Raw genomic sequence first — 25,028 nt, 5'->3', positions numbered from 1 at the left:
TCTGAAGCTCTGTAGATGCACAGTTCTGAAAGCAAAATTACTAGACAAGCTACCTGAAAGCCTGTTGTTACGTAGAAACTGCACCACGCCATGAGTTGCTATCATCAGAGATGTGGGCTAAAAAACAATCTTTAAAAAGTTTCAGGGGTTTGATCGGGGCACAACTGTGCAAGCGCGTGGACGTCAGCCAGTGAGAACAGCGAGAAGTGTTTAGAAGGAGACACCTTATAGAGCGGGTGACTAAGTAGAGGGAGACACAGTAGGAAGGCTTTGGCTCAACGGGGCTTAGGTGATAATAGGGTCAAGGCGAGGTAGGTTGCCTGTGTAGAATATAAACAGGAAGTATGTGTGTGAGGCGGGTCTTCTGTGCTCAGTGACAGATGTGGGAGGTCCGGGAGACTCCCAGCCTCCCGGACAGCCACATCTGTGCCAGGTGCGTCGAGCTGCAGCTCCTTAGGGACCGGGTTAGGGAACTGGTGATAGTAGTAGTAAAAGACAATGGCAGGTAGTCACACTGGGGCCTGGGGACACAGATAAGTTGGTAACAGTCAAGAGGGGGAAGGGCAGGAGTCAGAGGCTAGAGAGCACCCCTGTGGCTTTACCTCTTGCAATAAGAACTCCTGTTTGAGTACTGCTGGGGGGGAGACAGCCTACCCGGGGGAAGCAACAGACTGGCACAGAGTCTGGCCCTATGGCTCAGAAGGGTACGGAAAGGAAGACGAAGGCAGTAGTGATAGGGGACTCCATAGTTAGGGATCAGACAGGTGATTCTGTGGATGCAAGAAGGAAACTCGGATGGTAGTTTGCCTCCCAGGTGCCAGGGTCCGGGACGTTTCTGATCGCGTTCACGATATCCTGCAGTGGGAGGGAGAACAGCCAGAGGTTGTGGTACATATTGGTACCAATGACATAGGTAGGAAAAGGGAGGAGGTCCTGAAAGAAGGAAGTTGAGAAGCAGGACCGCAAAAGTAGTCATCTCGGGTTTACTATCTGTGCCACGTGACAGTGAGTGTAGGAATAGAGTATGGTGGAGGATAAATGCGTGGCTGAGGGATTGGAGCAGGGAGCAGGGATTCAGATTATTGGATCATTGGGACCACTTGGGGCAGGAGTGACCTGTACAAAAAGGACGGGTTGCATTTGAATCCCAGGGGGACCAATATCCTGGCAGGGAGGTTTGCTAAGGATATCGGGGAAAGTTTAAACAAGGATTGCTGAGGGATGGGAACCAAACTGAAGAGATGGAAGAAGAAGCGGTCGGCTCACAAATAGAGAAAGCTTGGAGACAGTGTGAGAGGGAGGACAGGTAGGTGATCGAGAAGGGACGCACTCAGACTGATGGTTTGAGATGTGTCTTTTTTAATGTAAGGAGTATTATGAACCAAGCGGATGAGCTTAGAGCATGGATCAGTACTTAGAGCTATGATATTGTGGCCATTACAGAGACTTGGATGGCTCAGGGGCAGGAATGGTTACTTCGAGTGCCAAGCTTAAGATGTTTCAGAAAAGACAGGGAGGGAGGCAAAAGAGGTGGGGCGTGGCATTGTTGATCAGAGGTAGTGTCACGACCGTAGAAAAGGAGGAAGATGTGGAGGGATTGTCTACAGAGTCTCTGTGGGTGGAAGTTAGGAACAGAAAGGGGTCAATAACTCTACTGGGTGTTTTTTATAGACCACCCAATAGTAACAGGGACATCGAGCAGCAGATAAGGAGACAGATTCTGGAAAGGTGTATTAATAACAGGGTTGTCATGGTGGGATGTTTTAATTTCCCAGATATTGATTGGCATGTCCCAAGATCAAGGGGTTTAGATGGGGTGGAGTGTGTTGGTGTGTTCAAGAAGGTTTCTTGACACAATACGTAGATGAGCCTACAAGTGGAGAGGCTGTACTTGATCTAGTATTGGGAAATGAACTTGGCCAGGTGTTAGATCTCCTAGTGGGAGAGCATTTTGGAGATAGTGATCACAACTCTGTCTCCTTTACCATAGCATTGGAGAGGGATAGGAACAGACAAGTTAGAAAAGCGTTTAATTGGAGTAAGGGGAAATATGAGGCTATCAGGCAGGAACGTGGAAGCATAAATTGGGAACAGATGTTCTCAGGGAAATGTACAGAAGAAATGTGGCAAATGTTCAAGGGATATTTGCGTGGAGTTCTGCATAGATACATTCCAATGAGACAGGGAAAGTATGGTAGGGTACAGGAACCGTGGTGTACAAAGGCTGTTGTAAATCTAGTCAAGAAGAAATGAAGAGATTACGAAAGGTTCAAAAAACAAGTTAATGATAGAGATCTAGAAGATTATAAGGCTAGCAGGAAGGAGCTTCAGAATGAAATGAGGAGAGCCAGAAGGGGCCATGAGAAGGCCTTGGTGGACAGAATTAAGGAAAACCCCAAGGCATTCTACAAGTATGTGAAGAACAAGAGGATAAGACGTGAGAGAATAAGACCAGTCAAGTGTGACAGTGGAAAAGTGTGTATTGAACCAGAGTAGAAAGCGGAGGTACTTAATGAGTACTTCACTTCAGTATTCACTACGGAAAAGGATCTTGGCGATTGTAGGGATGACTTGCAGCAGACTGAAAAGCTTGAGCATGTGGATGTTAAGAAAGAGAATGTTCAGGAGCTTTTGGAAAACATCATGTTGGGTAAGTCACCGGGACCGGTCAAGATGTACCCCAGGCTACTGTGGGAGGTGAGGGAGGAGATTGCTGAGCCTCTGACGATGATCTTTACATCATCAATGGGGACGGGAGAGGTTCCAGAGGATTGAAGGGTTGCGGAAGTTGTTCCCTTATTCAAGAAAGGGAGTAGAGATCGCCCAGGAAATTATAAACCAGTGAGTTTTACTTCAGTGGTTGGTGAGTTGATGGAGAAGATCCTGAGAGGCATGATTTATGAACATTTGGAGAGGCATGATCTTATTACGAGCCTGATTGAATTTTTTGAGGATGTGACTAAACACACTGATGAAGGAAGAGCAGTAGATGTAGTGTATATGGATTTCAGCAAGGCATTTGACAAGGTAACCCATGAAAGGCTTATTGAGAAAGTAAGGAGGCATGGGATCCAAGGGGAAATGGCTTTGTGGATCCAGAACTGGTTTGCCCACAAAAGTGGTTGTAGATGGGTCATATTCTGCATGGAGGTCAGTGACCAGTGGTGTGCCTCAGGGATCTGTTCTGGCACCCCTAATCTTCGTGATTTTTATAAATGACCTGGATGAGGAATTGGAGGGATGGGTTAATAAATGTGCGGATGACACAAAGGTTGGGGGTGTTGTGGATAGTGTGGAGGGCTGTTAGAAGTTACAGTGGGACATTGATAGGATGCAAAAATGGGCCGAGAAGTGGCAGATAGAGTTCAAACCAATTAAGAGGGAGGTGGTTCATTTTCATAGGTCAGATATGATGAAAGAATATAGTATTAATGGTAAGACTCTTGGCAGTGTGGAGGGTCAGAGGGATCTTGGGGTCTGAGTCCATAAGACACTCAAGGCTGCTGCACAGGTTGACTCAGTGGTTAAGAAAGCATATAGTGCATTGGCCTTCTTCAATCGTGGGATTGAGCTTAGGAGCTGAGAAGTAATGTTGCAGCTATATAGGACCCTGGTCAGACTCCATTTGGAGTTCTGGTCACCTCACTACAGGAAGGATGTGGAAACCATAGAAAGGGTGCAGAGGAGATTTACAAGTATGTTTCCTTGAATGGGGAGCATGCCTTACGAGAACAGCTTGAGTAAACTCAGCTTTTTTTCCTTGAAACGACAGAGGATGAGAGGTGACCTGATAGAAGTGTATAAGATGATGAGAGGCATTGATCGTGTGGATAGAGGCTTTTCCTTAGGGCTGAAATGGCTGTCACAAGAGGGCACAGTTTTAAGGTGCTTAGAAGTAGGTACAGAGGATATATCGGGTAAGTTTTTTATGCAGAGAGTGGTGAGTGCGTAGAATGGGCTGCTGGCGACGGTGATCAAGATGGATACAATTGGGTCATTTAAGGGACTCCTGGACAGGTACATGGAGCTCAGTAAAATAGAGGGCTATGGGTAACCCTAGGTAATTTCTAAGGTAAGGACATGTTCGGCACAGCTTTGTGGGCCAAAGGGCTTGTATTATGCTGTAGATTTTCTGTTTTTCTAAAATCTGGAAAAATTGAGCTGGAATTGATAGATATAAAATTGTGTAGTCTTGTGGTTTCAATTAAGGAGAGAAAATTATTATTATAAAAGATTGCATAGAAAACTGTGTCAAAGCAAGTTTGATGTTGAAATATTTGCTAACTGTATTGATAAACAGCCTAACAGAGTTGTATGTATTCTTAATCTGTGGAATTCATTGCCATAGATGGCTGTGGAGGCCAAGTCAGTGGGTATAAAGGCAGAGGTTGATAGGCTCTTAATTAGTCAGGATGTCAAAGGATACGGGAAGAAGGCAGGAGAATGGGCTTGAGAGGGATAATAAATCAGCCATCATGGAATGCCATAGAGGACTTGATGGGCCGTATGACCCAATTCTGCTCCTATGTCTTAAGGTCTTTTAAGTTGTTAGTTCTTTTGACTTGATGTAACCACAATACAAATTTTCTCCTTCATATCTCCTTTCTATTCCTTTCAGCATGCTGGTGATTTTCACAGCTTCTGTCTTCTTACTGTGGAATATCTTTAAGGTAAGAGATCATCTCTGTCCCATCTAATATTTCCCCTGTCAACGTATTTAAATATGTTAAAAAGTGCAAATGTGTTCAAGTAAAACATTCATTATGTATTATATGCATTTTTTGCTGTGTTTTGGTTTGTGTTCTGATGCTGGCATTTTAAAAGGAAGCAGTATGTTAGCCTTTATTTCAGTGAGTTGGAGTAGGGCAGAGAGGTGTGCAGATACACTAACTACCTCCTGTACCTAATGAAGTGGGCACTGAGTGCATGTCCATGGGCTTCTGCATACTGTTGACCAATTAACCTACCCGGTACACCTCTGGATTGTGGGAAGAAACCAGAGCACTGGGGAAAAGCCATGCACTGCGGTTACTGCTATGCTACTGCGGAATCCATTATTATCTGTTTGTAACACATGATTATTTGAGTTACATCTTCCTGTAAACTTAAGCCCATCTGCACATTCTCCTCTGACCTCTCTCATTAAAAAGGCATTTTCATCCACAGAACTGCCACTCACTGGACATTTTTTAAATTTTGTACCATTTTCCGTAAATTCCAGAGACTGTAGTCTGTGAAAATCCCAGGAAATTAGCAATTTCTGAATTTCTCAAACCAATAATACTAGAGGTCATGGGTTAAGGCTGAAAGATAAAATAGTTAAGGAAAATATGAGTGGAGATTTTCATTCAGAGGGTCATGAGAATGTGGAATGAGCTGCTAGCACAAGTGGTGCATGCAAGCTTGATTTCAAGTTTAAGAGAAGTTTGGGCAGGTGCATATATGGGAGTGGTATAGAGGGCTATGGTCCCTGTGCAGGTTGATGGGAGTAGATGGGCTGATGGGCCTGTTTCTGTGTTATGACTCTATGGCACCCTGTCTGGCACCAACAATCATTGCACAATCAAAGTCACTTTGATCACCTTTTTTCCCCATTCTTGTGTTCTATCTGAACAGCTGAACCTCTTGACTATGCATGCTTTTATGCATTGAGTTGCTGCCACATGATTGGCGGATTAAATATTTGTATTAAGACCAGAAGATACAGGAGCAGAATAAGGCCATTTGGCCCATCGAGTCTGCTCCACCATTTCTCCATGATTGATCCAATTTTCCTCTCGGTCTTCTGCCTTTTCCCCTTATCCCTTCATACTCTGACCAATCAAGAACCTATAAATCTCTGCCTTAAATATACATAAAGACCGCTTCCACAACTGCCTGTGACAAACATACCACAGATTCACCACCCTCTGACAAAAGAAATTGCTCATCTCCATTCTAAAAGGAGGTGTCTCTATTCTGTGTCCTCTGGTCTTAGATACTCCCATGATAGGAAATATCCTCTCCCCATCCATTCTATCAAGGCCTTTCACCTTCAATAGGTTTCAATGAGGTCGCCTCTCACTTTTCTGAAATTTAGTGAATACAGGCCTAGAGCCATGACAAGCCATTCAATCCTGGAATCATTTTCTTGGACTACCTTTGAATCCTTTCCAGATTCACACATTCTTTCTAAGATAAATGAGCCCAAACCTGTTCACAATATTTTAATTGAGGCCTCACCAGTGCTTTATAAAGTTTCGGCATTACATCCTTGCTTTTATATTCTAGTCCTCTTGCAATGAATGCTAATATTGCATTTGCCTTCCTCAGCATAGACTCAACCTGCAAATTAACCTTTAGGGAATCCTACACAATGACTCCCAATACTTTTGGGTCTCAGTTTTTTGTGTTTTATCTCCACTTAGAAAATAGTCAACCCTTTCATTTCTTCTACCAGTGCATGACCATACACTTCCCGACACTGGATTCCATCTGCTATTTGCCTAATCTCTCAGTCCTTCAGTTGTCTCTCTACTTCCTCAAAACTACCTGCCCCTCCACCTAGCTTCATATCATCTGCAAATTTTTGAAGCAAAGCCATCAATTTCATCATCAAAATTTGAATGATTAATGAGCTGGTGTACAGGTGTACCTAATAAAGTGGTGTTGGGTGTGGTGCTATCATGGCTGGAATACTGTGTGTCCCATCTGTGTCTCCTTGCCTAAGAATGGATAGGAAGTACAAAAACAAAGATGTACTAGATTGATTACTGAGATGGAGTGAGATTGATTTATTTTTCAAAGGTCACAAGAATAAATAGTTACCTAATTAAATTTTGAAGGGCTTGACAGGAAAGGTACTATTTGTTTTCTTCACTGAAGGGTTGGAAGCTGGAAGAGTTGGAGTAGAGGGGGTTGCTTTTGGGACAGGGTCAGTCACAGAATATGGACCAGTAAGGATGTAAAATTCTTCCCTCAGTTTGTTCTGAATCTTCAGCATTCAGAGTGCAAACGTTATGTGCAATACCTGTGTTGAAGTTTGGGCATTATGGTAGTGCAGCGATTAGCACAATGTTATTAAAGCTCAGAGTATCAGAGTTCAGTTCCAGCGCCGGCTGTAAGGAGTTTGTACGTTGTCCGCTTGAGCGTGTGGGTTTCCTCCAGGTGCTCCGGTTTGCTCCCACATTCCAAAGACAGACTGGTTAGTAGGTTAATTTGTCATTGTTAATTGTCCTTCGACTAGAATAGGGTTAAATAGGTGGGTTGATAGGTGGCACAGGTTCAGAAACACAATCATCAGTCTCTTGAACCAAAGCAAGTAACTTCACTTGCCGTATCATTGAAACGTGCTCACAACCAATAGACTCACTTTCAAGATTCTTCATCTCAGGTTCTCAATATTTAATGCTTATTTATTTTTTTTCTGCTTTTGAATTAGTACAGCTTGTTGTCTTTTGCACTTTGCAAGGAAATGAATCTCAGGGTTGTACATAGTGACATACTGTATATGCTGGATGTATCTTGATAAGAAATTTATTTTGGATTTTGAACATACAAGGTATTTATTGAAATAAAGGAAAGAAAGGAAGTGTACTACAGTGCAAGGTGATTTGGGCAACTTTAGAAAACAATGTTTCTGCCATGTGGAAAAATCGACCAGTTCCCAACAATGGATCCCTTAACCTCTCCAGGGCCGCCTGTGTAAATGCCTACTTTACTGTTGCTCTTCCTCACTTCCCTTAACTTCACTACCTTTAATTGGGCTTTTTCTATCTAATTAAAATTACCTTCCCTTTAACACTTACTGTTACAGTATCGCAATGGAATAAAAGGAATTACAGAGGCATGACAGAGGAGCTTTCCCAGGTGGATTGGAGGAGGATACTGGCAGGGATGATGGCAGAGCAGAAATGGTTGAAATTTCTGGGAATAGTTCACAAGGCGCAGGATAGATATGTCCCACAGAAGTAGTTCTCAAATGGCAGGGGTAGGCAACCGTGGCTGACAAGGGAAGTTAACGACTGCATAAAAGTCAGGGAAAGGAAATAGAAGGTAGCAAAAGTGAGTGGGAAGTTGGATAATCGGGAAGCTTTTAAAATGCAATAAAAAGCAACTAAAAAGGCTAGAAGAAGGGAAAAGATTCAATATGAGAGCAAACTAGCCAATTGTATAAAGCAGGATACTAAAAGTTTTATTTCAGTTATATGAAGAGTAAAAGGGGAGGTTGATACTGGACCACTGTAAAGTGATGCTGGTGAGGTAGTAATGGGGGAGAAAAGAAATGGCAGATGAACTTAATGGGTATTTTGCATCAGTCTTCACTGTGGAAGACACTAGCAGTGTGCCTATGGACCACACAGAGGTCCATGTGTGTCAGGGAGCAGGAGGCAGTGCCATTGCTATGATATGATATGTTTTAACCTACAATTTGAGAAGGAGAAGGGAAAATCGGATGTGTCAGTATTACAGTTGAACAAAGGGAACTATGGAGCTATGAGGGAGGAGCTGGCCAAAGTTCAAAGGAACAATACCCTAGCAGGGAAGACAGTGGAACAAAAATGGCAGTTATTTCTGGGAATAATGCAGAAGGTGCAGGATCGGTTCATTCCAAAGAGGAAGAAAGATCCTAAGGGGAGTAAAGGGTGGCCTTGGCTGACAAGGGAAGTAAAGGGCAGTATAAAAATAAAAGAGAAGTATAACATAGCAAAGATGAGCGGGAAACCGGAGGACTGGGAAGCTTTTAAAGAGCAACAGAAGATAACAAAACAGGCAATATGCCAAGAAAAAATTAGGTATGAAGGTAAACTAGCCAAGAATATAAAGGAGGATAGTAAAAGCTTCTTTAGGTATGTGAATAGCAAAAAAATAGTTAAGACCAAAATTTGGCCATTGAAGACAGAAACGGGTGAATTTATTATGGGGAACAAGGAAATGGCAGATGAGTTGAACTGGTACTTTGGATCTGTCTTCACTAGGGAAGACACAAACAATCTCCCAGATGTAATAGTGGCCAAAGGAACTAGGGTAAAGGATGAACTGAAGGAAATTTATATTAGGCAAAAAACAGGGTTGGATAGACTGTTGAGCCTGAAGGCTGATAAGTCCCAGGGACTTGATGGTCTGCATCCCAGGGTACTTAAAGAGGTGGCTCTAGAAATCGTAGACACATTGGTAATCATTTTCCAATGTTCTATAGATTCAGGAACAGTTCCTGCTGATTGGAGGGTGGCTAATGTTGTCCCACTTTTCAAGAAAGGAGGGAGAGAGAAAACAGGGAATTATAGACTGGTTAGCCTGATGTCAGTGGTGGGAAAGATGCTGGAGTCAATTATAAAAGAGAAAATTACAACACATTTGGATAGCAGTAGAAGGATCAGTCCGAGTCAGCATGGATTTATGAAGGGAAAATCATGCTTGACTAATCTTCTGGAGTTTTTTGAGGATGTAACTATGAAAATGGACAAGGGAGAGCCAGTGGATGTAGTGTACCTGGACTTCCAGAAAGCTTTTGGTAAAGTCCCACATAGGAGATTAGTGAGCAAAATTAGGGCACATGGTATTGGGGGCAGAGGACTGACATGGATTGAAAATTGGCTGGCTGACAGGAAACAAAGAGTAGTGATTAACGGGTCCCTTTTGGAATGGCAGGCTGTGACCAGTGGGGTACCGCAAGGTTTGGTGCTGGGACCGCAGCTGTTTACAATATACATTAATGATTTAGCTGAAGGGATTAAAAGTAACATTAGCAAATTTGCTGATGACACAAAGCTGGGTGGCAGTGTGAAATGTCAGGAGGATGTTATGAGAATGCAGGGTGACTTGGACAGGTTGGGTGAGTGGGCAAATGTATGGCAGATGCAGTTTAATGTGGATAAATGTGAGGTTATCCACTTTGGTGGCAAGAACAGGAAGGCAGATTACTATCTAAATGGAGTCAAGTTAGGAAAAAGGGAAGTACAATGAGATCTAGGTGTTCTTGTACATCAGTTAATGAAAGCAAGCATGCAGGTACAGCAGGCAGTGAAGAAAGCTAATGGCATGCTGGCTTTTATAACAAGAGGAATTGAGTATAGGAGTAAAGAGGTCCTTCTGCAGCTGTACAGGGCCCTGGTAAGACCCCACCTGGAGTATTGTGTGCAGTTTTGGTCTCCAAATTTGAGGAAGGACATTCTTGCTATTGAGGGAGTGCAGCGTAGGTTCACAAGGTTAATTCCTGGAGTGGCGGGACTGTCATATGTTGAAAGATTGGAGCGACTGGGCTTGTATACACTGGAATTTAGAAGGATGAGAGGGGATCTGATTGAGACATATAAGATTATTAAGGGATTGGACATACTGGAGGCAGGAATCATGTTCCCGCTGATGGGTGAGTCCAGAAATAGAGGCCACAGTTTAAGAATAAGGGGTAAGCCACTTAAAACAGAGATGCGGAAAAACTTTTTCACCCAGAGAGTGGTAGATATGTGGAATGCTCTGCCCCAGAAGGCAGAGGAGACCAAGTCTCTGGATGCATTCAAGAGAGAGTTAGATAGATAAACTAACGGAGATGGGAGTAGACTCTCACATGGTGGATTGGATAGTGGACTACTTGACAGATAGACCTCAGTATGTGCGGTTGGGAGACTGTAGGTCTGACACGGTGGTCAGCAGCACAGGGGCGCCGCAGGGAACCGTACTCTCTCCGGTCCTGTTCACCCTGTACACATCAGACTTCCAATATAACTCGGAGTCCTGCCACGTGCAGAAGTTCACTGATGACACGGCCATAGTGGGGTGTGTCAGGAATGGACAGGAGGAGGAGTATAGGAAACTGATACAGGACTTTGTGATATGGTGCAACTCAAACTACCTGCGTCTCAATATCACCAAGACCAAGGAGATGGTGGTGGACTTTAGGAGATCTAGGCCTCATATGGAGCCAGTGATCATTAATGGAGAATGTGTGGAGCAGGTTAAGACCTACAAGTATCTGGGAGTACAGTTAGACGAGAAGCTAGACTGGACTGCCAACACAGATGCCTTGTGCAGGAAGGCACAGTCGACTGTACTTCCTAAGAAGGTTGGCGTCATTCAATGTCTGTAGTGAGATGCTGAAGATGTTCTATAGGTCAGTTGTGGAGAGCGCCCTCTTCTTTGTGGTGGCATGTTGGGGAGGAAGCATTAAGAAGAGGGACGCCTCACGTCTTAATAAGCTGGTAAGGAAGGCGGGCTCTGTCGTGGGCAAAGTACTGGAGAGTTTAACATCGGTAGCTGAGCGAAGGGCGCTGAGTAGGCTACGGTCAATTATGGATAACTCTGAACATCCTCTACATAGCACCATCCAGAGACAGAGAAGCAGTTTCAGCGACAGGTTACTATCGATGCAATGCTCCTCAGACAGGATGAAGAGGTCAATACTCCCCAATGCCATTAGGCTTTACAATTCTACCGCCAGGACTTAAAGAACTTTTTAAAAGCTATTATTAATGCTTTTTGAGATAGTGATTTAGATGCATATTATATTTTTTACTGAGTTAAGTATTGTATGTAATTAGTTTTGCTACAACAAGTGTATGGGACATTGGGAAAAAGTTGAATTTCCCCATGGGGATGAATAAAGTATCTATCTATCTATCTATCTATCTAGAGCTGTTATCGATAGTGGAGTCAAGGGATATGGGGAGAGGGCAGGAATGGGGTACTGATTGTGTATGATCAGCCATGATCACAGTGAATGGCGGTGCTGACTAGAAGGGCTGAATGGCCTACTCCTGCACCTACTCTCTATTGTCTATTGTCATTGCTATTACAAAGGAAAAAGTGCTAGGCAAACTCAGGTCTGAAGGTGGAAAAGTCACCTAGACCAGATGGACTTCATCCCGGAGTCCTGAGAGTTGCTGAAGAGATAACGATGCATTTATCATGATCTTTCAAGAATCACTTGATTCTGGCATGGTCCTGGAGGACTGGAAGATTGCAAATGTCACTCCACTCTTTAAGAAGGGAGGAAGATAAAAGAATGGAAATTATAGGCCAGTTAACCTAACCTCAGTGGTTGGGAAAGTGGTGGAGTCTATTATTAAGGATGAGGTTTCAAGGTACTTGGAGACTAGTGATAAATTAAGTCAAAGTCAGTATGGTTTCTGTAAAAGGAAATCTTGCCTGACAAATCTTATTGGAGTTCTTTGAGGAAGTAACAATCGGGGAACAAAGGAGAGGCAGTAGATGTCATTTACTTGGATTTTAAGAAAGCTTTTGATAAGGTGCAATACATGGGGCTGCTTAACAAGATAAAATTCTATGATGTTACAGGAAAGAAAATGGTATGGATAGAGGAATGGCTGACAGGTAGGGGGCAGCAAGTGGGAATGAAAGAAGCCTTTTCTGGTTGGCTGACAGTGACTAGTGTTCTTCAGGGGTCAGAATGGGGGCAACTACTTTTCACATTGTTTGTCAGTAGTTTGCATAATGGAATTGATTGCTTTGTGGCAAAGTTTGTGGATGCTACAAAGGTAGGTGGAGGGATAGGTGGCGTTGAGGAATCAATGTGATTCCAGCAGGGACTTAGACAAATTGGAAGAATGGGCAAAAATGTGGCAGTTGGAATACAGTGTTGGGAAATGTATAACAATGCATTTTGGTAAAAGGAACAATTGTGCGGACTGTTATCTAAATGGGGAGAAGATTCAAACATCAGAGATGCAGAGGGACTTATGAGTCCTTGTGCAAGACCCCCAGAAGTTTAATCTACAGTTTGGGTTTGTGATAAAGAAGGCAAATGCAATGTTGGTATTTATTTCAAGGTGAATAGAATATAAAAGCAAGGAGATAATGCTGAGTCTTTTAAGGCACTAGTCAGGCTGCACTTAGAGTACTGTCAGTAGTTCTGAGCCCCATATCTTAGAGAGGATATTGTCATTGGAGAGAGTCCAGAGGAGGTTCACGAGAATGATTCCAGGAATGAAGGGATTAACATATAAGGAGAGTGTGGCCATTTTAGGCCTGTTCTCATTGGAATTCAGAGAGTGCATGGAGATCTCATTGAAACCTACCAAATGTTGAAAGGATTAGACAGGGTGGATGTGGAGAGGATGTTTCCTATGGTGGGGGTATCCAGAACTAGAGGGCACAGCCTCAAAATTGAGGGGCGAAGTTTCAGAACAGAGGTAAGGAAGAATTTTTTTAGCCAGAGAGTAGTGTATCTGTGGAATGCCCTACCACAGACTGCAGTGGAGGCCAAATCCGTGGGTATATTTAAGGCTGAGGCTGAAGTTGATCATTTTCTGATTGGTCAGGGCATCAAAGGATATGTCGAGAAGACAGGTGTATGGGGTTGAGTGGAATCTGGGATCAGCCATGATGGAATGGTGGAGCAGACTCAATGGGCTGAATGGCCTAATTCTGCTCCTCTGTCTTACGGTGTTATCTACTTTTAGGACTTGCATGAAGATCTGATCATATTTATGCAGAAATAGAGAAAATTCTACAGGGTTCACAAATGTTCTCGCACCACTGTAGATAGGGTAAATGAGAGCCGGCTTCTTCCAGTGAGGTTGGATGAGACTAGAACTAGAGGTCATAGGTTAAGAGTGAAAGGTGACTGTTTATTGCGGAACGTAAGGGAGAACTTCTTCATTCCAGAGGGTGGTGAGAGTGAGGAATGAGCTGACAGTGTAAGTGGTGGATGCAAACTAGATTTTAATGTTTAAGAGAAGTGTGGATATGTATGTGGATGGTAGGGATATGGAGGGCAATGATGCATATATGGGTGAATAGGACTTTTGGCAAATTAATAGTTCAGCATTGACTAGATGGGCCAGAGGGCCTGTTTCTGTGCTGTAGTGTGCAGTAATTCTATAAATCTGAATGATGTCACCATTGTACTTTTTAAAATGATCCAATCGCTTACAATGCTATTCCAACCAATTCAGCATTAAATCAAGTCAGCGTGTATTTTGATTTCACTATCAGAATCAGGTTTATTATCACCGGCATATTTCATGAAATTTGTTAACTTAGCAGCAACAGTTCAATGCAACACATAATCTAGCAGAGAGAGGAAATAATAAATAAAATCAAACATAATAAATAAACAAGTAAATCAATTATGTATATTGAATAGATTTTAAAAGTGTAAAAACAGAAATACTGTATTTTTTTTAAAAAAGTGAGGTAGTGTCCAAAGATTCAATGTCCATTTAGGAATCAGATGGCAGAGGGGAAGAAGTTGTTCCTGACTCGCTGAGTGTGTGCCTTCAGGCTTCTGTACCTCCTACCTGATGGTAACAGTGAGAAAAGAGCATACCCTGGGTGCTGGAGGACCTTAATAATGGATGCTGCCTTTCTGAGACACCACTCCTTAAAGATGTCCTGGGTACTTTGTAGGCTAGTGCCCAAGATGGAGCTGACTAGATTTACAACCTTCTGCAGCTTCTTTCAGCCCTGTGTGGTAACCCCTCCACGCCATACAGTGATGCAGCCTTCAGAATGCTCTGCACAGTATAACTATAGAAGTTTTTGAGTGTATAGCCGCTGTCTTGCCTTCTTTATGACCACATCGATATGTTGGAATCATGTTAGGTCCTCAGAGATCTTGACACCCAGAAACTTGAAGCTGCTCACTCTCTCCACTTCTGATCCCTCTATGAGGATTGGTATGTGTTCCTTCGTCTTACCCTTCTTGAAGTCCACAGTCAGCTCTTTCGTCTTACTGATGTTGAGTGACGAGTAGTAGATCAACATCAGAATTTGGTTTACTATCGATGGCCATATGTTGTGAAATTGTTGTTTTGTGGCAGCAGCACATTGCAATACATATTTAAGTTAATTAGTGCAAAAAGAGAGGAAAAAATTATAATGTAGTGATGATGGAATGTCTGTTTTGAAATTTTCATTTTATTTAGAGATACAATGGCCCTTCCGGCCTAACGAGCTACACCGCCCAGCAACACACCTATCTAAGCCTAGCTTAATCGGAAGACAATTTACAGTGACCCAATTAACCTACTAACTGGATTGCCTTCGGAACCCACGAGTTGCTGCGGAGGAAACTCCTTGCAGAGGATATTGGTATTGAACTCTGATCTCCAGTGCCCTGAGCTCTAATAATGTCATCCTAACTGCTTAAAAATCTGATGGCAGTGAGGAAGAAGCTGTTCCAAAAACAATGGATGTGTGTTCAGGCTCCTGTGATAGGGGTCCTTAATGACAGATGCTGCCTTTTTGAGGCATTGCCTTTTGAAAGTGCCTTTGATGCTGGGAGGTTTATGCCCATGATGGAGCTGGCAGAGTTTACAACTTTCTACAGCTTTTTTCTGATCCTGTGCAGTGTTTCCGCCCCCCCCCCCCCCCCCCATACCAGACGGTGATGCAGCCAGTTAGAATGCTCTCCACATACGGAAAATAGTATAGTCAACATTTCGGGCCGAGACCATTCACCAGTCCTGCCGAAGGGTCTTGGCCCGAAATGTCAACTGTACTCTTTTCCATAGATGCTGCCTGGCCTGCTGAGTTCCTCCAGCATTTGCGTGTATTGCTTGGATTTCCAGCATCTGCAGATTTTTTCTTGCTTGAGAATGCTCTCCACAGTACATCTATAGAAATTTGTTTAAAGTGTATCTGGAAAAACAGCTAACCAAATTCTAGTAATTGTGACAGAGTTTAGTGCATTGATTCCATAAGGGAGTTTGAGGTACGCCTATATATAATCTCTAGGACCTAGGGGCACAAATTTGTCATTGCACTGTTATCTCCCCCTGAGAGATATTCTGCTGCTTAAAGTCTTCATTTTCTCTTTAGGGAATGTTTTGATACTCTCATGATGCTTAAATTGGAGCCATATTTTGAAATTTCAATGTTGCATGAAAATCCTGCATGCAGACGTCTACTTGTAACAAGTAAGGGAGGTATTTCCTCTCTGTTACCAATGTTTACATCAGGAACACACATAACATTTTGGAGGAACTCAGCAGATCAGACAGTATCTATGGACATGAGAAAAGGAGTCAAAGTTTTGGGCTGAGACCCTTCATCAGGACTGGAAAGGAAGGAGGAAGAAGCCAGAATAAGAAGGTGGGGGTAGGGGAAGGAGGACAGGCTGGCAGGTGAAAGGTAAGACCAAGTGGGGGGGGGGGGGGGGAAGGGGATGAAGTGAGAAGCTGATGATGAATGATGATGTGCTGACCTTTTAACCTCCTCCAAGATCAGTCTAACTCTTCCCTCCTACATAGCCCTTCATTTTTCTATCATCCATGTGTCTATTTAGGTTTCTTAATGTGCCTAATGTATCATCTCTGGCAGGACGTTCTACACACCCACCACTCTGTAAACAACTTACCGTAAAACCATAAGGTATACCACATTACTTAAAATTTGTATTAAGTGCATGCAGTGTTACTGGTAAACTGCAAGTTCTAAATCTTTCTTGTTATAATTTGCATCTGCCTGTTATAACCATGTGGGGGAGCTACTGTGATAGGGATGTACATTTTCACGCATTTCCTCTGTTTCAGTATGAATCGGGCAGCTTCTTCTGGGCAGTGACACATGTTACTTGTGCTGGTAAGTGAAATAATTCTACCACATATGATCAGTTTGTTTTCATCTCGTGTTCTTAACGTTTATAGCTTATTTATCTAGGATGGACTCCTGTCACAGTATGTTGACAGGCCGACTAGGGGGAATGCCATACTAGATCTAGTATTAGGTAACGAGCCGGGTCAGGTCACAGATCTGTCAGTGGGTGAGCATCTGGGGGACAGTGATCACTGCTCCCTGACCTTTAGCATTATCATGGAAAAGGATAGAATCAGAGAGGATAGGAAAATTTTTAATTGGGGAAGGGCAAATTATGAGGCTATAAGGCTAGAACTTGTGGATGTGAATTGGGATGATCTTTTTGCAGGGAAATGTACTATGGACATGTGGTCGATGTTTAAGGATCTCTTGCAGGATGTTAGGCAGAAATTTGTCCCGGTGAGGAAGATAAAGAATGGTAGGGTGAAAGAACCATGGGTGACAAGTGAAGTGGAAAATCCAGTCAGGTGGAAGAATGCAGTATACATGAGGTTTAGATAGATAGATACTTTATTCATCCCCATGGGAAAACTAATTACATACAATACTTAACTCAGTAAAAAATATGATATGCATCTAAATCACTATCTCAAAAAGCATTAATAATAGCTTTTAAAAAGTTCTTAAGTCCTGGCGGTAGAATTGTAAAGCCTAATGGCATTGGGGAGTATTGACCTCTTCATCCTGTCTGAGGAGCATTGCATCGATAGTAACCTGTCGCTGAAACTGCTTCTCTGTCTCTGGATGGTGCTATGTAGAGGATGTTCAGAGTTATCCATAATTGACCGTAGCCTACTCAGCGCCCTTCGCTCAGCTACCGATGTTAAACTCTCCAGTACTTTGCCCACGACAGAGCCCGCCTTCCTTACCAGCTTATTAAGACGTGAGGCGTCCCTCTTCTTTAGGAAGCAAGGATCAGATGGGTCTATTGAGGAATATAGGGTAGCACGAAAGGAGCTTAGGAAGGGGCTGAAGAAAGCAAGAAGGGGGCATGAAAAGGCCTTGGCGAGTAGGGTAAAGGAAAACCCCAAGGCATTCTTCAATTATGTGAAGAACAAAAGGATGACAGGAGTGAAGGTAGGACCGATTAGAGATAAAAGTGGGAAGATGTGCCTGGAGGCTGTGGAAGTGAGTGAGGTCCTCAATGAATACTTCTCTTCGGTATTCACCACTGAGAGGGAACAATGACGATGAGGACAATATGAGTGAGGTTGATGTTTGGGAGCATGTTGATATTAAGAGAGAGGAGGTGTTGGAGTTGTTCAAATACATTAGGACGGATAAGTCCCCGGGGCCTGACGGAATATTCCTCAGGCTGCTCCACGAGGCAAGGGAAGAGATTGCTGAACCTCTGGCTAGGATCTTTATGTCCTCGTTGTCCACAGGAATGGTACCGGAGGATTGGAGGGAGGCGAATGTTGTCCCCTTGTTCAAAAAAGGTAGTAGGGATAGTCCAGGTAATTATAGACCAGTGAGCCTTACGTCTGTGGTAGGAAAGCTGTTGGAAAAGATTCTTAGAGATAGGATCTATTTAGAGAATCATAGTCTGATTAGAGACAGTCAGCATGGCTTTGTGAAGGGCAGATCATGCCTAACAAGCCTGATAGAGTTCTTTGAGGAGGTGACCAGGCATATAGATGAGGGTAGTGCAGTGGATGTGATCTACATGGATTTTAGTAAGGTATTTGACAAGGTTCCACACGGTAGGCTTATTTAGAAAGTCAGAAGGCATGGGATCCAGGGAAGTTTGGCCAGGTGGATTCAGAATTGGCTTGCCTGCAGAAGGCAGAGGGTCATGGTGGAGGGAGTACATTCAGATTGGAGGGTTGTGACTAGTGGTGTCCCATAAGGATCTGTTCTGGGACCTCTACATTTTGTGATTTTTATTAACGACCTGGATGTGGTGGTAGAAGGGTGGGTTGGCAAGTTTGTAGATGACACAAAGGTTGGTGGTGTTGTAGATAGTGTAGAGGATTGTCAAAGATTGCAGAGAGACATTGATAGGATGCAGAAATGGGCTGAGAAGTGGCAGATGGAGTTCAAACTGGAGAAGTGTGAGGTGGTAAACTTTGGAAGGACAAAGTCAAAGGCAGAGTACAAAGTAAATGGCAGGATACTTGGTAGTGTGGAAGAGCAGAGGGATCTGGGGGTATATGTCCACAGATCCCTGAAAGTTGCCTCACAGGTAAATAGGGTAGTTAAGAAAGCTTATGGGGTGTTAACTTTCATAAGTCGAGGGATAGAGTTTAAGAGATGCGGTGTAATGATGCAGCTCTATAAAACTCTGGTTAGGCCACACTTGGAGTACTGTGTCCAGTTCTGGTCGCCTCACTATAAGAAGGATGTGGAAGCATTGGAAAGGGTACAGAGGAGATTTACCAGGATGCTGTCTGGTTTAGAGAGTATGGATTATGATCAGAGATTAAGAGAGTTAGGGCTTTACTCTTTGGAGAGAAGGAGGATGAGAGGAGACTTGATAGAGGTATACAAGATATTAAGAGGAATAGACGGAGTGAACAGCCAGCACCTCTTCCCCAGGGCACCACTGCTCAGTACAAGAGGACATGGCTTTAAGGTAAGGGGAGGGAAGTTCAAGGGGGATATTAGAGGAAGGTTTTTCATTCAGAGAGTGGTTGGTGCGTGGAATGCACTGCCTGAGTCAGTGGTGGAGGCAGATACACTAGTGAGTTTTAAGAGTCTACTAGACAGGTATATGGAGGAATTTAAGGTGGGGGGTTATATGGGAGGCAGGGTTTGAGGGTCGGCACAACATTGTGGGCCAAAGGGCCTGTAATGTGCTGTACAATTCTATGTTCTATTTTCTATTTATTATTGTTATTATGTTTTGTTTCTATGTATGTGCTGTGAATGCCCACAAGAAAATGAATATCAAGATTATATATGTTGACATGTATTCAGTTTGATAATAAATTTTCTTTGAACTCTTTGAACTTATATTAGTGACAGTTTGCACTTTGGTTGTTTGTCAGTTTTTGTTTCTGTTTTGTTTTTCATTGATTCCAGTGTACTTCTTTGCTGTAATGTGAATGCCCGCAGGAGCAGAATTAGGCCGTTCAGCCTATCCATTCTGCTTTACCGTTCTGTCCTGGCTGATGTATTATTCACTCTGGATAAAGAAGTTACTCCTCATCTCTGTTCTCAATGAACATTCCTCTATCCTGAGGCTGAGCCCTTTGGTCCTAAACTCCCCACCATAGGAAACATCCTCTCCACATCCACTCTCTTATCTCAGTATTCGATAAGTACAGGCCCAGAGCCATCAAATGCACCTCATTTGTTAACCCCTTTTTTGCTGGATTCATTCTTGTGAACCAGCTTTGGACCCTCTCCAATACCAGCATTACTTTAATAAATAAGGAGCCCAAAACTGTTCACAGTACTCCAAATGAGGCCTCACACAATGCCTTATAAAGCTTCAACATTACATCCTTGCTTTTATATTCTAGTCCTCTTGAAATGAATGCCAACATTGCATCTGCTTTCCTCACCACAGACTCAACCTGCAAATAAACCTTAAGGGAATCCTGCACAAGGACCCCCAAGTTCCTTTGCACCTCAGAGTTTTGAATAGTTTCCCCACTTAGAAAATAGTCTGTCTGTTTATTCATTCTACCAAAGTGCATGACCATATACATTGCTAATTCTTTACCCATTCTCTTAATCCATCTGAGTCTTTCTGCAGCACCCTGCTCCCCAGCACTATCTGCCCCTCCACCTATCTTCTCATCGTCTGCAAACTTGGCCACAAAGCCATCAATTCTGTCATCCAGATAATTGACTGACAACATGAAAAGAAGTGGGCCCAACACCGACCACTGTGGAACACCACTAGTCGTTAGTTGCCAACCAGAATAGGTTCCCTTTATTCTGACCCTTTGCCTCCTGCCACTCACCCTATCTTCTATCCATGCTGGTAACATTCCTGTAATACCATGGGCCCTTGTTAAACAACCTCATGTGCAGCAAAGGTTATGGGGAGATAGAAAAAAAAGGATCAGCTATGATTTAATGGTGGAGTAGACTTGATGGGCCAGGTGGCCTAATTCTGCTCCTATGTCTGATGGTCTTATGATTCTTGAAAGATCATTACTAATGCCTCTACAATCTGTTCAGCTTCCTCTTTCAGAATGCTGGGTTGTGGTCTATCTGGTCAAGTGATTCTTCTACCTTCAAACCTTTCAGTGCTCCAACGTACCTTCTCTTTAGTAATAGCAACTACACTCAGTTGGCCCCCTAACACTCAAATTCCTGACATACTACTAGCATCTTCCACAGTGAAGATTGGTGCAAAGTACTTCTTCATTCCGTCCGCCATTTCCTTGTCCCTCGTTACTATCTCTCCAGCATCGTTTTCTAGTGGTCTGGTACTCTGTACATATCTGAAAAAACTTTTAGTAGAATTTTTGATATAATTGGGCAGTTTACCTTCATACGTCATCTTTTCCCTCCTTATGGCGTTCTTAGTTTCCTTCTGTTGGTTTTTAAAAGCTTTCCAATCGGCTGACTTCCCACTAATTTTTGCTATATTGTTTGCCCCATTTTTCCTTTTATGCTGTCTTTGACTTCCCTTGTAACATCAGTAATAAAGAATATATCTGCTAAGAACACACAAAATGCTGGAGCAGCTCAGAGGAATTAATAGTTGATGTTTCGGTTTGAGACTTTTCAACTCAGCATTTTGTGGATGTTAGAACATAAGAACGTAAGAAACAGGAGCAGGAGTTGGCCATCTAGCCCGTTGACCCTGTTCCACCTTTCAATAAAATTGTCTGACATGACCATGGACTCATCTCCACCTACCTCCCTTTTCTTCATAACCCTTAATTCCCCTGCTATGCAAAAATCTATCCAACCTTGTCTTAAATATGTTTACTGAGGTAGCTTCCACTGCTTCATTGGACATAGAATTCTACAGATTCACCACTCTCTGAAAAAAGCTTTTCCTCCTTATCTCCATCCTAAATCTACTCCCCTGAATCTTGAGTCATCATGTTCATGATTAGATATTTGTATTAACAAGCAGTTGTACTGGTGTACCTAATAAAGTGACCACTGAGTGTATAATGAGAATATGCTGTATCTTGTGGGAGGAGCATTAGTCTTCATAGAGTCTGTGCAAATCAAATTAGCCAAAATAGTTTGGAAGATGAGTTTATGAAGTCATTTGGGTGTTTTTTTGTAAAAGTATGTCAAGGCATCACGAGGAGCAAGCCTGTTTTAACCCATCGTATATTCAGACAAGGGTAATTAGTAAATGATCCTCTAGGGCAACATCAGAAGATAATTTCAGATTAAGATTGAATATCATTCAGCTCAAAATTAGGTTGTTTCATTTAATCAAAGTTAATTGCTCTTAGATTCAGAATCTCAACCTTGAACCTTCCCACCTCTGTAGCCTCCTCTGCTGTATGGTCGTAGCCCTCCGTTGGTCGGGGTTGACCATGGATGTTGCGTCCTAGCTGTCGAAGTCAATATGCAAGCCAGAGTAAGCTTTGCCCATGCAGCAGGATCTCCTTTCTCCATGCAGCAGATGAATCCAAAGGAATAGCAGAGAGGGATACAGTTTGGCTCCAGTGGCATCGCAGGAGTTGCCAGTCAACATTGAACTCAATGTAGGAATGTCTGAGGGACTCCAGCTCTGGATTTTTTACTCTGGGCTTATTCCCAAAGCCTCTCATGTGAGTGAATATAGCCGCAAGGCAGCAGAGGTTTGAGATCAGAGTTTTCCTTCACTGAGGAATTGCCAATCACGGCTGACAAACCCCATCTGTTTGAAGTGACTGGTTTTAAGGCACCAGTAGCCTGCTTTTGCCCCTTCTCCTGTCAGTAGAAATGACTCCACCAGGCTTAATAACTAAGTTACAAGTGAAGGCCAAGAGCTGGACTTGATTTTCAGAAGCTCTTGGAGACACATGCTATGGGGAGCATTTAATAGATAGTGGGGCTTTATCCCCACTGTTCCCCTCCACTGCTATTGCAATCTTAAAGAAGCTCTACGACCCTCCAAGGTATTAAAGATGGGCCTCTTTAAATCGGTTGCTTGACCATCCCTGAATTTATCTGTTTAGAGATACAGCATGGTAACAAGCCCCTCTGGCCCAACGGCTCAATTACACGCGTGTGACCAATTAATCCACTAACCGGTATGACTTTGGAATGTCTGGAGCACCCAGAGGAAACCCATGCATCACAGGGATAACATGCAGACTGCATTTTCTAAGCCTGTATGACAGCTGGGCCTCTTTATGTTTTTAGGATGTTGGTTAAAATCTACATCAGGTCCTTCTGCAGCTGTACGGGGCCCTGGTGAGACCCCACCTGGAGTATTGTGTGCAGTTTTGATCTCCAAATTTGAGGAAGGACATTCTTGCTATTGAGGGAGTGCAGCGTAGGTTCACAAGGTTAATTCCCGGAATGGCGGGACTGTCATATGTTGAAAGATTGGAGCAACTGGGCTTGTATACACTGGAATTTAGAAGGATGAGAGGGGATCTGATTGAAACATATAAGATTATTAAGGGATTGGACACGCTGGAGGCAGGAAGCATGTTCCCGCTGATGGGTGAGTCCAGAACTAGAGGCCACAGTTTAAGAATAAGGGGTAGGCCATTTAGAACAGAGATGCGGAAAAACTTTTTCACCCAGAGAGTGGTGGATATGTGGAATGCTCTGCCCCAGAAGGCAGTGGAGGCCAAGTCTCTGGATGCATTCAAGAGAGAGTTAGATAGAGCTCTTATAGATAGCGGGGTCAAGGGATATGGGGAGAGGGCAGGAACGGGGTACTGATTGTGTATGATCAGCCATGATCACAGTGAATGGCGGTGCTGGCTAGAAGGGCCAAATGGCCTACCTCTGCACCTACTGTTTATTGTCTATTGTTATCTGACCCAATATCCGTTGGGCATTGTCGAGCATCTTCACTCCATCCCCCAAAACAGGCAGGATTTCCCAGTCACCACACATTTAATTCCCATTCCCATTCCGACATGTTGGTCCATGGCCTCTACTGCCACGATGAGGCTGCTCTCAGGATTTCCCGGTCGCCATACATTTAATTCTACTTCCCATTCCCATGGCCTCCTCTACTACCATGATGAGGCTGCTCTCAGTTGGAGGAGAACATCTCATGTTCTGCTTCCAACCCTTCAGCATCAACATCGACTTCTTGACTTCTACCCCCTCCTTCTCTTTTTACATTCTGTTGCCACGTGCAGCTGTGGAGGCCACGTCATTGGGTGTATTTAAGGCAGAGATTGACAGGTTCTTGATTGGACATGGCGTCAAAGGTTACAGGGCGAACGCCGAGAACTGGTGTTGAGGAGGAGATAGAAAGAAGATCAGCCATGATTGAATGGCAGAACAGACGCAATGAGCCAGATGGCCTAACTCTGCTACTATGTCTTATGGTCTTCTTCCATTCAAAAATTTCTTCTTATTTGGAATATATCTGACTTGCACTTCCCTCATTTTTCACAGAAACTCCAGCCATTGCTGCTCTGTTGTCCTTCCTGCTCGTGTCCCTTTCAAGTCAACTTTAGCCAGTTCCCCTCTCATGCTATTGTAATTTCCTTTATTCCACTGAAATACCGACACATTGGAATTTAGTTTCTCCTTCTCAAATTTCAAAGTGAACTCAATCATATTGTGATCACCATTCTTAAGGTTCCTTAACCTTAGGCTCTCCTATCACCTCTAGATCATTGCACAACTCCCAAATCCAGCACAACTGATCTCTTAATGGGCTCAACAGCAAGCTGTCCAACTATGTAACAATATAGTCCATATGTTGTTATAGTTGTAACATTGGGTCCTTTCCAGGACCAACAGGCTCCAGGGCAGCTTCTTCGCATCTGGCAGGATGGCAGGATACTTGGTAGTGTGGAGGAACAGAGAGATCTGGGGGTACATGTCCACAGATCCCTGAAAGTTGCCTCACAGGTAGATAGGGTAGTTAAGAAAGCTTATGGGGTGTTAGCTTTCATAAGCCGAGGGATAGAGTTTAAGAGACACGATCTAATGATGCAGCTCTATAAAACTCTAGTTAGGCCACACTTCGAATACTGTGTCCAGTTCTGGTCGCCTCACTATAGGAAGGATGTGGAAGCATTGGAAAGGGTACAGAGGAGATTTACCAGGATGCTGTCTGGTTTAGAGAGTATGGATTATGATCAGAGATTAAGGGAGCTAGGGCTTTACTCTTTGGAGAGAAGGAGGATGAGAGGAGACATGATAGAGGTGTACAAGATATTAAAAGGAATAGACAGAGTGGACAGCCAGCGCCTCTTCCCCAGGGCACCACTGCTCAGTACAAGAGGACATGGCTTTAAGGTAAGGGGAGGGAAGATCAAGGGGTATATTAGAGGAAGGTTTTTCACTCAGAGAGTGGAATGGTGTGTGGAATGAGTCAGTGGTGGAGGCAGATACACTAGTGAAGTTTAAGAGACTACTAGATAGGTATATGGAAGAATTTA

General features: G+C 43.4%; 1 protein-coding gene across 1 annotated transcript in view; it reads left to right on the top strand.

Moving 5' to 3' along the window:
* Positions 1–25,028, top strand: part of LOC140736325 (UDP-N-acetylglucosamine transporter TMEM241 homolog) — a 168,830-nt gene that overhangs the window by 28,165 nt on the left and 115,637 nt on the right. Inside the window, exons 7-8 of the mRNA XM_073062331.1 lie at positions 4,619–4,670; positions 16,473–16,521. Coding sequence (XP_072918432.1) covers positions 4,619–4,670; positions 16,473–16,521 — 101 coding nt within the window. The remainder of the gene's footprint in view (positions 1–4,618; positions 4,671–16,472; positions 16,522–25,028) is intronic.

The sequence above is a fragment of the Hemitrygon akajei genome, chromosome 1 (genome assembly GCF_048418815.1).
Source record: "Hemitrygon akajei chromosome 1, sHemAka1.3, whole genome shotgun sequence".
NCBI lineage: Eukaryota > Metazoa > Chordata > Chondrichthyes > Myliobatiformes > Dasyatidae > Hemitrygon > Hemitrygon akajei.
This window is presented reverse-complemented; position numbering and strand designations above follow the sequence as displayed.